The sequence below is a fragment of the Myxine glutinosa genome, chromosome 10, assembly GCF_964187855.1.
Source record: "Myxine glutinosa chromosome 10, kmMyxGlut1.1, whole genome shotgun sequence".
Classification (NCBI taxonomy): domain Eukaryota; kingdom Metazoa; phylum Chordata; class Myxini; order Myxiniformes; family Myxinidae; genus Myxine; species Myxine glutinosa.
In genome coordinates this window covers 12,106,319-12,119,940 of record NC_136270.1, presented here as the reverse complement: position 1 = coordinate 12,119,940, position 13,622 = coordinate 12,106,319, and the positions used below count along the sequence as shown (strand labels likewise).

General features: G+C 45.2%; 1 protein-coding gene across 2 annotated transcripts in view; it reads left to right on the top strand.

The window, feature by feature from the left end:
• Positions 1–13,622, top strand: part of CDK14 (cyclin dependent kinase 14) — a 298,871-nt gene that overhangs the window by 39,761 nt on the left and 245,488 nt on the right. For both annotated transcript variants that reach the window (XM_078785339.1, XM_078785338.1), the window contains exon 6: positions 3,141–3,203. In XM_078785339.1, coding sequence (XP_078641465.1) covers positions 3,141–3,203 — 63 coding nt within the window. The remainder of the gene's footprint in view (positions 1–3,140; positions 3,204–13,622) is intronic.

Genomic DNA, 13,622 nt, shown 5'->3' with positions numbered 1-13,622 from the left:
GAGACCCACAACACCTTTTGAATCTGTTGAATATTCATTTTCATAATAATAATACAATTTGGAGGTTCATTTGCCTTTTCCAGTTGTTGAAATAATTCATTCTTCATCATCATGTTGTAATTATCCTATTTCCCCTCATTCTTACTCCCTCATTTCACTAAAGTCTTTTAGTCGTTCAAAAATTTAATGTGTTAATACTGTCGTGTCACTGGCGATTAAGACCGCCTGATGACGGATAGCCGAACTGCTTTAACTCCTGAGTCGACCAGCCGAATATATGGCGGTTAATTTACACACGCGTGGGAAGGAAGAAATGTGAGGGGTTTATCTGAACGAAAAAAATACACGGGTTTATTCCCGAACCCACAAAACATGCAAACAAGACAACAAATTCAACAAACAAATAATTTATTGAAAATAAATCAGGACAAAATAAAGGTTGAGGTAAACTAATTGAAATTCCTACTGAGGTAAACTAAATTCTAAGTTTTGAGACGTCTCCAATCAGTTACAAAAACACACAGGGGGAAAGGTAAAATAAAATGTCCTTTTTAGTGCCAGCACTTAGCTCTGCGTCCCAAATGGGTCCTTCTGCGAGGTTGGCAGCTGGGGCTCAGCGTTTGATGTCCCTCCGGTGGGAATCTGGCACAAGATGGTGACAGCGCCGCGCTCTACGGTGCCACGAACGTGAGGTGAGAAGTCAAGACGTTTTCTTTTTAGGTTCCTCCACCACTTAGGGATGGATATTCAGCGTGGCCTCCAGCTCACCAAAGAAAAGAGCTGCAGTCGACCCTCTCCCCAATCGCTCTCCTCCACAGCGCACAAACTCCACGACGCCAACAGAACAACATGGCGAGCGTCTTGTTCGAGCAAAAAGATCGCGCACTTCTCCTCTTCACTCCTGAGAGCCAATCGTGAAACTCCTTCAAAATCGCCTCATGCTCTGCCTATGTCCACGGTCCAATCACGTCCCTTGGGGTGTGACCTGATGGCTCTTTATCCACCTCCCCCCACATCCCGATTCTCCACCCCCCGTGGGCGGGCCTTTTTCTTCTTAGGTCCATGGGGGCAGGGTTTAGTCTGACCGGCTGCTGCTTGGCTTTCTGCCGGCGTGGTAATTGTAATTTAATGGTGGTTTCCATGGCCGCCGTGGCAGCAAAACGCAAGGGGAAAGATTACAGATGTTAAGCACGCACTGGGGAAAATTATCCTTAATCCCTAGAGCTAATTAGCATGTCTACACCCCCCATGTGAAAAACACATAAACAATCTTAAGCTACAGTTTCCCTACTTACTGTACATCGAGATTTCTCCTACGCGTCCACAGTCCATGCTACTTTCTATACAGTTCTACCTCCTCTACAGTATGCTTTCACCTACACCCCATAAACGTAACAAATGATTTTAGGGGAGAATATTCTTGTGGGGTTCATATGGTTGGTATCTCAACAGGTACACTACCGGTCAAAAGTTTTAGAACACCTCAATCTTTCCAGTTTTTATTTAAATTTGCACAGTTTAATGTCCAGTGAATAATCTTAAATGGTACAAAGGTAAGCAGTAAACTGCCAGAGGTTACAAAAGAAGTTTAGGTTTGCAAAAACGGGAAAATAATGTAAATTGCACAGTTATATTGTAAAAAAAAAAAAAGGCCTTCTTCAGGGAACAAGTAATGGGTTAACAACTTATAGCTGTTCTGCAGCAATGTAAGTAAATTAAGCCTTGAAAATTAATGCAAACAATTCCTACAGGTGTCCCAACCTCTGCTGATTATTTGATTACAAACCCCCTGTCTGTATAAAAGCAGTATTGGAACAGGCTGTTATTACACCCTCTGAAGCAATTATTTGGACAATATTGCACTGCAGGAAGTAGCATATTGGAAACTGGAGGAAACTCTGACAGGAAGAGGTCTGGCAGACCCAAAGTCACAATAGAATCAGAAGACAAGTTTCTGAGAGTCAACAGCTTGCGTGATAGGCGGCTCATAGGACAACAGCTTCAAGCACAGCTTAACACTGGTCGAAGTAAGCAAGTCTCAGTTTCAACTGTGAAGAGAAGACTTCGATCTGCAGGTTTGACAGGTCGAGTGGCAGTAAGAAAACCATTGCTAAGATGGCAAAATAATAGAAAGAGGTTTGCCGGGGCCATGAAGCACCGCCAGTGGTCTACTGAAGACTGGAAGAAGGTTTTATGGACCGGTGAATCAAAATTTGAAATTTTTGGTTCATCACGCATGGTTGTATGTCGTCCAGTAGGAGAAAGGATGGTTCCTCAGTGTGTGACACCAACTGCCAAACATGGAGGAGGAAGCGTGATGGTCTGGGGCTCTTTTGCTGGATCCAGAGTCGGCGACTTGCACAGAGTGACTGGCACCCTGAACCAAAAGGGCTACCACTGCATTTTGCTGCGCCATGCAATACCCTCTGGTATACGCCTAGTTGGTCAGGGGTTCATCCTACAGCAAGACAATGACCCTCAACACACCTCCAGGCTATGTCAAAACTACCTTTGAGGAAAAGAACAAGACGGTAGGCTTCAAATCATGGAATGGCCAGCACAGTCTCCAGACATAAACCCCATCGAGCTGGTTTGGGATGAACTGGATAGAAGGGTGAAAGGAAAGCAACCTACAAGTGCAACACATTTGTGGGAACTTCTGCAACAGTGTTGGGAAGAACTTCCTGAACAATATTTTATTTCCATTGTGGAAAGAATGGCTCGAGTGTGTTCGGCAATTACATCTGCAAAAGGTGGCTACTTTGCTGAGTCAAAAATTTAAATTAAATTTTGTTAAACAAAATGATTCTATGATTTATTTTTTATCTCCAATTGTTTATTTGTTCTATGCTTAATTTCAGAGAACTTTGAGACCTTAAACTGCGTAAATTTCAATAAAAACTGGAAAAATTGAGGTGTTCTAAAACTTTTGACCGGTAGTGTATCTCTAAAGCAGACTGAGATGTGCTTTTTAAAAGTGGTTTAAAAACCCCCCGTTTTCACTTATACGCTTTTCACCCATTAGTTTTTGTCTCAGTTCCTATTTTAGTTTATAATTTTTTGCCAATTGCTGCAGCACTATATGACATGTAATCGATAACTAATTGTCATTTCCAATGTGCTGTTGTTTATCTCTTCAGCAAACAGACCTCTGTCGCTATATGGAGAGTCATCCAGGAGGCCTCAATCCACATAACGTGAAGGTGAGCAGAAAAAAGCATGCCACCTGGGGTAATTGATTAAGTGAAAGCTAATTGGTTATTTATTTCCAGAGTGCCAAATTTTGAGGTACCGGAGCCTTCAAAAATGTGTCGGCCATGACGTCATCGCTAGATCTTATCTACGGTCACATCAAGTTTTACAATGACACTGTATAACCATTTGAGTCCCCAAACTGAGTGACAAATGAAATACGCACATTTTACCATGATATAAAAGACACACACACACACACACACACACACACACACACACACACACACAAACACACACACACACACACATACTGTTACGGATTCGTGACTTCCGTTATTGTGGTTTTCACCCACTTGACGTAGTTCTGATATTATGTACTATATTTATCTTCAAATGGCTTATTATTCAGGAACGGTTATTTAAAGTTAAAAAGGCTAACTTTAAATGATACAGGACACCGAACCGGAAAGACGAGAAGGTGAAGAAGAAGAAGCAGCACGCACAAAGTCAGAGAAGACGGTGACGTCAGCGCTCCGTAACGAGCCAGGTTTACCGACAGCCGCGAGGGGATTTTGAGTTCCTGGAAGGGACATCCGGCGATAAGAATATTCGCTGGAGTGGAGAAATCTGCGAAGACAGATTTGGGGTGCTAAGATTCCGACGAATCCTTGCCTCGTCGCATCGGCTCAAGCCAGAGCCATCAGCCATTTTGAACCCCGTGCTTCGGACACCGGTGAACGTTTGCTTCGTGTCATTGTCACCCCCAACATCCTACCGTCTGTCAGGGATGAGTGGGTGCGACCGCTTCGTCTCCAATTACGTTGCGGTTTGCTGAGGGAGCGGTGAAGGTGCGCCTCTGGAGGGCGCCGTTGTACAGTTTGGCGGGAAGAGCACCCTTGCCCACTGTACACGCTTTGGATATCGACTGGAAAGCGAGATTTGGGCTTCGACCGGATTTCATCATAGAGACATTGAGGAGTGTCCGATCATTTGCTGGCAGAGCAGTGAGTCACTTGACTTTATATAAGATATATATAGAGTGCACTCTTAATGGCCATTTGCTGTACCATATTACCTGTGTGTGATTTATAATACAAGTTTGTTCATTTAAAATCATTGGTGTGGTTTTACTATTGATTTGCAACACAGGGTAATATATTTTTCTGCCGGGGTTCCTCTCGGGGTTCGGAGGTTACCGAGACCAGGAGATTGTAGAGGACTCCGTAACAGAAATTGCGTTCTCGTCCAATTGAAACTCGTGGGCTCGAAATTGGGTCTTTGTCCGGGATATAAAATTCCTTAAATATCGTCCGGGATAGAATTCCCTAGCATTCCCAAATTTTCCAATTTTTGAAATTTTTCAACATTCCCACATTTTTCAAAAAACATTTTTTTTTTGTGGGGGGGGGGGGGGGGGGGATTTATTGTGTGAAGGTTAACAGGTGTTAACGGATAGTCACCATGGAGTTTGACGCAGAGAAGTCTACAGCGACCCCTAGTGAGACACAGTTCCGAGCATTACTAAAATCAGAACTTTTGATATTGGGCAAACATTTTAGCTTGGAGGTCCGAGCTAAAATGAAGAAAACAGAGATGCAGACAGCGGTGATAGAATCTATGGTGGAACAAGGAACCATAGGGAGCCTTGGATTGAGGAGGTTGAGGGAGCCTTGGATTTGTTACCAGAAGAACAAGAAAGTGTGGAGCTCCAAAAACGGAGATGCAATTGAAGAGCCAGGAAAGGTTAGAAGAGAAAAAAACAGAGGAAAGGAGAGTGGAAAGAGAACTCCAGGAAAGGTTAAAAGTACAGGAAAGAGAACTCCAGGAAAGGTTAAAAGTACAGGAAAGAGAACTCCAGGAAAGGTTAGAAGAGAAAAAAACAGAGGAAAGGAGAGTAGAAAGAGAACTCCAGGAAAGGTTAGAAGAGAAAAAAACAGAGGAAAGGAGAGTAGAAAGAGAACTCCAGGAAAGGTTAGAAGAGAAAAAAACAGAGGAAAGGAGAGTGGAAAGAGAACTCCAGGAAAGGTTAGAAGACAAAAAAGCAGAGGAAAGGAGAGCTGCAAGAGAACTCGAAGCAGAGGAGAGAAGAGCCGAAAGGGAGTTAAAGGACCGTGAATTGGCGCGTCAGCAGGAAATTAAAGTCAAGGAGCTGGAGTTCATGAGAGAACGGGGAGAGGTACAACCCATGCCGACTGGTTCGACAACTAGTCAAAACACCTGGGATGTTGGCAGACATGTGAGGCTGGTTCCACCCTTCAATGAAAAGGAGGTAACCAAGTTTTTTTTACACTTTGAGAAAGTGGCTCAAATGCTAAAATGGCCGGAGGAGTCCTGGACCATATTAGTGCAAAGTGTTCTGGTGGGTAAAGCTCAAGATATTTATTTGGCTTTACCGATTGAGCAATGTGCAGATTATGAGATAGTGAAGAAAACCATTCTCAAGGCCTATGAATTGGTCCCTGAAGCTTACCGGCAAAAATTCCGGAACGCAAGGAAGAGGGAGAATGAGACCCATGTGGAGTTTGCCCGAATGAAGGACACCATGTTTGATCGGTAGTGTGATTCAAAAGAAGTCGGGAAAGACTTCGAACTATTGCGACAATTGATCCTGGTGGAGGAATTCCAACAGTGTGTCCATGAGGATATTAAAGTACATTTGGAGGAAAGGAAAGTACCAAAGTTGTATGAGGCGGCAACCATGGCAGATGACTATGCCTTAACACACAGGATGAGGTTCCATAAACCAAACTTCCCGCCTAGAGTTCGCACGGAGAGTTATGATACATCTGGTGTGGGGAACGAAGATTCAGGGGGGCGGCCTCGAGATGATTATGAGGACAATTCTGATACCACGATTTCTAGAAATCAGAAGACAACAGTTCCTAGGCCGACTTATCCTCCGGGGGGCTCAAGGCAAACCACGAGGTTCTCCTCCGGGCCTACTTGCGCTTTTTGCCATAAACCTGGACACTTGATGTCCCACTGTTATGCTCTGGGAAAGGAAAATCGGGAGCGGAGTTCGACTAGTACCACTCCGAATGCAATGGCAAATGTGAGTGGTCGCCCTCAAAAGGGTTACCAACCATTTATTTCAGAGGGGTTTGTGTCACTGGATGGAGCCTCAACTAACCGGAGACCTGTTAGGGTATTGAGGGACACCGGAGCACATCAATCTTTAATGCTTCAAGGCATCTTGCCATTGTCAGAGGAGACGGCAACTGGTGATAGTGTTCGTTTACAGGGGATTGGTGGCTGTGTTAGAGCTCCACTTCATGCCATCCATTTGGAGTCCGATGTGGTGTCAGGACCGGTCACCTTAGGTTTACAAGCCATTCTTCCTGTAGAGGGAGTATCTGTTGTTATCGGGAATGATTTGGCCGGTGGTCAAGTTTATGGTAACCCGATGGTTGTTAAAAAGCCCAGTAGGGAAAATAACACCACATCAGTTAGGGATGGCGACAAAGGTAACAAGTTATTTGTAGGTGGACTGAACTTCAAAACAAAGGAAGATGTTCTGGAGTCTGCCTTCAGCAAATATGGACCGCTTTTGGAAGTAGTGCTGATAGTGGGGCGGCTTAGCCCAAATATTCAAAAGAATTGTGCATTTTGTGATACAAGCACCAAATTTGGCACAAATGTACATTAATATGTTGCGAACATTTTCAGATATTGGGCCACTTGAAATTCCGTAATTTTTTTTTTCAAATTTTTTCAAATTTCGTAATTTCAAATTTTTCGGGTGACACCGTCACAATTTCGGTCTTCGAGGCCGGCCGATAGGCAAAGTGTGACCGGAAGGGACGAGGTTCTCCTGACCACGTGGCCCTCGATCTGGGAAGCGAGAGGCGTTCCATTAGTGGACGCGCCCCTCACGCCCGACCTTTGGGCGGCCCCGGCAGGCCGTTTGTTTTGACGTTCCGTGACAGGCCCCGCACCCCCACCTCCGGGCCGACCGGAAGCTTGTGCTGAGTACATCATACCTGAACAACTCAGTGAGGCAGAACACAGCAGTGCACACCAGGGTGACCCCTTCAGTGCATAAACCAATTAACCTGTCCACTGCAGGGCATATAGAAATGAAGTTATTTTCTGCATATAATAATAATATAAGTTCAGTTCTATATAACAATTTCTGTTATCACCACTACCACTACAACTACCACTACTACAAGCTTTGTCTGGAATTTTGTGGACTAACAGACAAACAGACATACAGACAAGCTGGGATCAAAACATTACCTCCTTCCACCATTGAGTGTAGAGGTAAACATCATGGAAATTATATCATGCCCTAGATTTAATTCATGCTTACCCATGTATTTGCTTCACTGGTTCACAAGGTCTTTTGCATACATGTAATTCAGACTCTCGTCTTCATTGCTGACCACACAATGTTCGCAACATATTAATGTACATTTGTGCCAAATTTGGTGCTTGTATCACAAAATGCACAATTCTTTTGAATATTTGGGCTAAGCCGCCCCACTATATCGGCCGGCCTCGAAGACCGAAATTGTGACGGTGTCACCCGAAAAATTTGAAATTACGAAATTTGAAAAAATTTGAAAAAAAAAATTACGGAATTTCAAGTGGCCCAATATCTGAAAATGTTCGCAACATATTAATGTACATTTGTGCCAAATTTGGTGCTTGTATCACAAAATGCACAACAGGTTTGCTATGCTGCTACACTATGATAAAATACAGTGAGACACAAAAGTCAAGAGGGTTTGGCTTTGTCACGTTTGAAAACTCAAAGGACGCCAGAGATGCAGAAAAGGATCTGAATAGCAAGAAGTTGGAGGGTCGGACCATAACAGTAGGGAAGGCATTTCGTAGGCGTCGAGGGGTCTACAGAAGAGGACAACGTGGCGGTAGTTTTGGTGGTGGCCGCAGCCGATATTACTATGGAGGCTCCCAGAGTTACGGCATCTCCCGAAAGAATGATTATCAGGGTAGCGGCCGAGAAGGAGACCGCTATTCCCATGACCACAGGGACAAGCGGTCCAACCAGAATTATTACGAAAGTTAGAAAGAGTTGAAGCACTGAATGCTGCGGAGCAGCCGAGCAAAAATTCCTACATGGATTAACCGTGAACGCCACGTTCATAAAGGCGTCCATGTAGTGAACTTTCCTGCACGGATTAACCGTGAATGCCACGTTCCTAAAGGCGTCCATGTAGTAAACGTTCCGGCACGGACTAACCATGAACTCCACGTTCCTAAAGGCGTCCATGTAGGGAATACTTCCAGGCCTCACCACCCAACCACCATGGAACCTGGCCTTCAGCTCGGCCTCCCGGGAAAAGTGCTATAGATTGGCTGGCCTTTGGATTTTGGATCACCACCCCTTAACCTTCATTCACAAGAAACTGAAAGTAAAAATCAGAGGGTGATGAGATGGAGTTTGGTTTTGCAGGAGTCCAACTTGGAAATTGAGCACGTAAAGGGCAGGGACAATGTCGTTGCTGATGCTTTGTCCAGAGTGAATTAACTTTGGAAATCTCTGTGGGTTGTGTGAAATTTTGTTGCTTTATTTTTGAGATGTTGATAATTGTTGCCCATGGGAATTGATAATTTGGATTGTGAATTTACTTTTGTTTTTTTGTTAAAGTTTGCATGCAAAGAAAGTTTTCGCTGTGTTCAAACTTTCTTTCTTGAGGGGGGGAAGTGTTACGGATTCGTGACTTCCGTTATTGTGGTTTTCACCCACTTGATGTAGTTCTGATATTATGTACTATATTTATCTTCAAAAGGCTTATTATTCAGGAACGGTTATTTAAAGTTAAAAAGGCTAACTTTAAATGATACAGGACACCGAACCGGAAAGACGAGAAGGTGAAGAAGAAGAAGCAGCGCGCGCAAAGTCGGAGAAGACGGTGACGTCAGCGCTCCGTAATGAGCCAGGTTTACCGACAGCCACGAGGGGATTTTGAGTTCCTGGAAGGGACATCCGGCGATAAGAATATTCGCTGGAGTGGAGAAATCTGCGAAGACAGATTTGGGGCGCTAAGATTCCGATGAATCCTTGCCTCGTCGCATCGGCTCAAGCCAGAGCCGTCAGCCATTTTGAACCCCGTGCTTCGGACACCGGTGAACGTTTGCTTCGTGTCATCGTCACCCCCAACATCCTACCGTCTGTCGGGGATGAGTGGGTGCAACCGCTTCGTCTCCAATTACGTTGCGGTTTGCTGAGGGAGTGGTGAAGGTGTGCCTCTGGAGGGCGCCGTTGTACAGTTTGGTGGGAAGAGCACCCTTGCCCACTGTACACGCTTCGGATATCGACTGGAGAGCGAGATTCGGGCTTCGACCGGATTTCGTCATAGAGACATTGAGGAGTGTCCGATCATTTGCTGGCAGAGCAGTGAGTCACTTGACTTTATATAAGATATATATCGAGTGCACCCTTAATGGCCATTTGCTGTACCATATTACCTGTGTGTGATTTATAATACAAGTTTGTTCATTTATAATCATTGGTGTGGTTTTACTATTGATTTGCAACACAGGGTAATATATTTTTCTGCCGGGGTTCCTCTCGGGGTTCGGAGGTTACCGAGACCAGGAGATTGTAGAGGACTCCGTAACAATACACACACACAAACACACACATACACATACACACACACACACACACAAACACACATACACACACACACACACACACACCCACACACACACACACACACACACACACACATACACACACACACACACAAACACACACACATACACATACACACACACACACACACACACAAACACACACACACACACACACACACACACATACATTTCATAAAAATATCACTGTTTTCGATAAAACTATGTATTTTAAGAAAAATAGAAGTTTATTTTTAATTATTTAGTACGATGTGGTAAGGGCTGGTATGATGGGCAAGAGGTATGCACACTCGCCTCTAAGCTATCTAGTCTGGACTCACGGATGGCCGTTAAGCTGGGTATCCGGTCTGCCAGCATTATTTGTTTAGTTGCTTTCTTTCTTGGAATTGACGAAAGAAGATGAAGCTTTGGAGCCAGATAAACATCCGAGAGTATTGAAGATGTCAGACCAGAGAAACATGATGTTAATATATAGTATATAACATCATGCTTGTCTGCTCTGCCAGCACGAGTCCGTGTCATTGATGTATTATGGGCCTACCTTTGCTCGTACAACGTGATAGCCACAAGAACAGCCACATCACAGATCCACTCAGGCTTCAAGTAGTTGTAGGCATCCAACTTTTCCATGCTGTCACATCTCCAGGGTGAAAATCCTTTTTGTAAACAGAAGATAATTCATGCAATCTGGATATAAAATGGTTGGAAAGTTTGTCTTGCTTCTGGACCTTGTTGTATTCTGCAATTCATCCAGGTCTGTGTTGCCTCACGTTACCAAGTTTTTCCTGGACATGTCCTTTTCAGTCCTTAAATCTCCATCGACTGGGTTTTTTAATATCTAAAATGCTTCTGCATGGAACATACATAAAAACGTATGCTCACGAACATACATGTGTGTATGTATATATATAGTGTTGCGGTTTTGAGAACCCACACAGGTAACATCATTAAAGGTTAAAGGTTGCACTCCATAGTTAGGTCACATGCAACACGTAGGTCACCTTAGAACGTTAGTTATTTCATAGTATATGTTTAGGATAAGGCAATTTCCAATAGTTGCATCTGCGTTGTGTAAAACAAATAAGAGTAGGCCCCGTTCAGTTTGCACCCTCCCTCCAATCGACTCCATTGAGCACTATCCAGTCTGCACCTCATTGCCCCTCGCAGTTTGTTATGCGTTGGGCCGGTAGCGTTCGCTGCCCTTGGGCTTTCGCTCGAACCAGCCCAAATGCCACGAGGTAAGGCCCGAAAAGGGGGCAGAGCACAAGGGTGGGGGTGTGGCCATGTCAGGCAGCCATCAAGGGTGGAGCCGGTAAGACCTCATCAACCAATCAGGGCTGAGGTGACATCGCCTGACAGGGTGTGGCTAGAGATTCCAGAGGGTTCGCTGGGCGTGGCAATAAAACCCGTTGCGTGAGGCCCCCACCTCGGTTATGAGGAGGGAGAGACGCTTGAACAGAGTTGAGACTCGAGTTATGATGGGAGAGGCGCTCTTGAGTTCGCAGTGACAAGTTATGAGCCGGGGTCCTCCGTTGAACGAGTGATGATAAGGGAGAGGCGCTTGTCAAGTTTTGTGAGCTGAGTTAGGAGGAGAGGAGTGTCAAAGGACTTTTGTGAGGACTTTTGTGGAAAGGCGCTTTGGTAACACCATTGTGGAAGTGGCGCATTGTACCAAGTGATACCGGGAGCGCGTATAAAGGCGCCGGTACAACTATTACGTACGCAGTACAATCGCCAGCCTACCTTCCCACCAGTATAACTGTCCGATCCGCGCTACCGACACGCAGCGATCTCGCCCACCATCTACCATCACCATCGGCTTCGTGGTACGAGTCGGGGACCGGAGCGAGCTGTGGACGCCATCGGTGGACCCTCAACCCGACCATCTACAACCCTGTGTGAGTGAGTCTGAGTGCGAACGGGCCCGTGTCCAGGGATAAGTATAAGACTGTATAAGGCTGCCCTGTGTATCTGCTTCTTCCTCTTCACTGTACATTGCTCTTTCTCTTCCTCTTCTTCCTGTGTAAATAGTTAATAAACCAATCTGTTCTTCCTGTCTTTCCTGATTCGACCGTCTTCGTGATTTCTCCATTGGGTAAGCGTGGCACGATTAAGAACCGCTCCAATCGGGTTAGTTCCCGTTAACGGCCCGAATCGCGGCTCGCTTTCGCTCGGCGTGTCCACTAACGCTGTGGTTCGGGTGTGGTTATTTCCTTGCTTCACGGCCAGTGTTAGTACTTAGGTAATAAGACTAATTCGGCTTAACAACCCTATTTAACACCGACTGGAAGGAACATGATAGCCCTGGGATCGCGTCGGCTAGATAACAGACAAGGGGACTAATCCCCCCTTGATAAGGGGGAGGCCGACGTTAGAGATCCGCAACAATATATATATACATACACACACACACACACACAAAAACACACACACACACACACACACACACACACACACACACACACACACACACATACAGTATGTACTATAAATGTGAAATAGAATGTTTGTTTGTTTTTATATTTGTTTATTTGTATATGCTTCAAAACTAAAATACTACTGATCCAAATCCAACCGAATTTTGCATGTTGCCAAAGTGTACCCAAAGTATGGTTTCTATCTGGGGGAGGGGGTTAAGTGTGGAGGGAAGTCCCCAATTCTCTCTATGCAAATGTGTATCGTAGTGCTACCAGGTGGTAGTCAGTTTTACAAATGCTCATCTTTTTATATAAAAGAAAGTTGAAACAACTTAACAATATGTCTGCATTACGCTGTTGAAGTCTGAGTGAGGATAATTCGAAATTTTCAAAATGTTTCATTTCACTCATTTTAAGCGGTGGTTTAAACCACAGGATCCAACACTGACCTTTGATCGTAGTGAAGCGGAATTGATTTTTGCTCGTGCCATTTACAGATATTAGCAGTAAGGATGATTGTTGTTGTATAGCCTCTGACATTTCTCTATAACAAGCTAGCGGCATGAAGACAGCCGATTGATATCCCAGGAGTGACCCAGAGACCCCCCCACATCTAGGATGGTGTACCCCTGCCTTCATGAAGTCAGGGCCACGACAGAGTTAGAGAGAGGCGGAGATAAAGAGGAAAAGAGAGGATGAGAGAGAGGGAGAGGGAGGGGGAGAGAGGGAGGGTGAGAGAGGGAGGGGGAGAGAGGGAGGGGGAGGGGGAAAGAGGGAGGGGGAGAGAGGGAGAGGGAGGGGGAGGGGGAGAGAGGGAGGGGGAGGGGGAGAGAGGGAGGGGGAGAGAGGGAGAGGGAGGGGGAGAGAGGGAGGGGTGAGAGGGAGGGGGAGAGAGGGAGGGGGTGAGAGGGAGGGGGAGGGGAGAGAGGGAGGGGGAGAGGGAGGGAGGGAGAGAGAGAGAGAGAGGAGAGAGAGAGAGGAGACGAGAGGGATAGAAGAGAAAGAAAGAGAGAGACCGCTTCGTGGCCACTTGAATTCCGTGTCGGTTTGAGTTGAAAGATCAAATATATATAATCCGTTCCGAATTCCGTGTATTTGATCTACAATCAAAAAAGGGCCTCTCCGTGGGACCAATCGGCACTCGTGTCTGCGCTGCCCTGACAAATACGGGCAGCAGGGAAGAATGGGGAAGATTTGGTCCCCCAATGCAACCACCACAAAGAGGCGTCCCTGATAGTTGTCAGTGAGAATGGTTGAAGAAGGTGATGTTAGCTATATCAATTTAAATTGCAATACAAAGGCCGGATATACAATGCCCTCAATAAGTATTGGAACAGTGAAGTCAAATTTGTTATTATTGCTATATACTCAAGCAATTTGGATTTT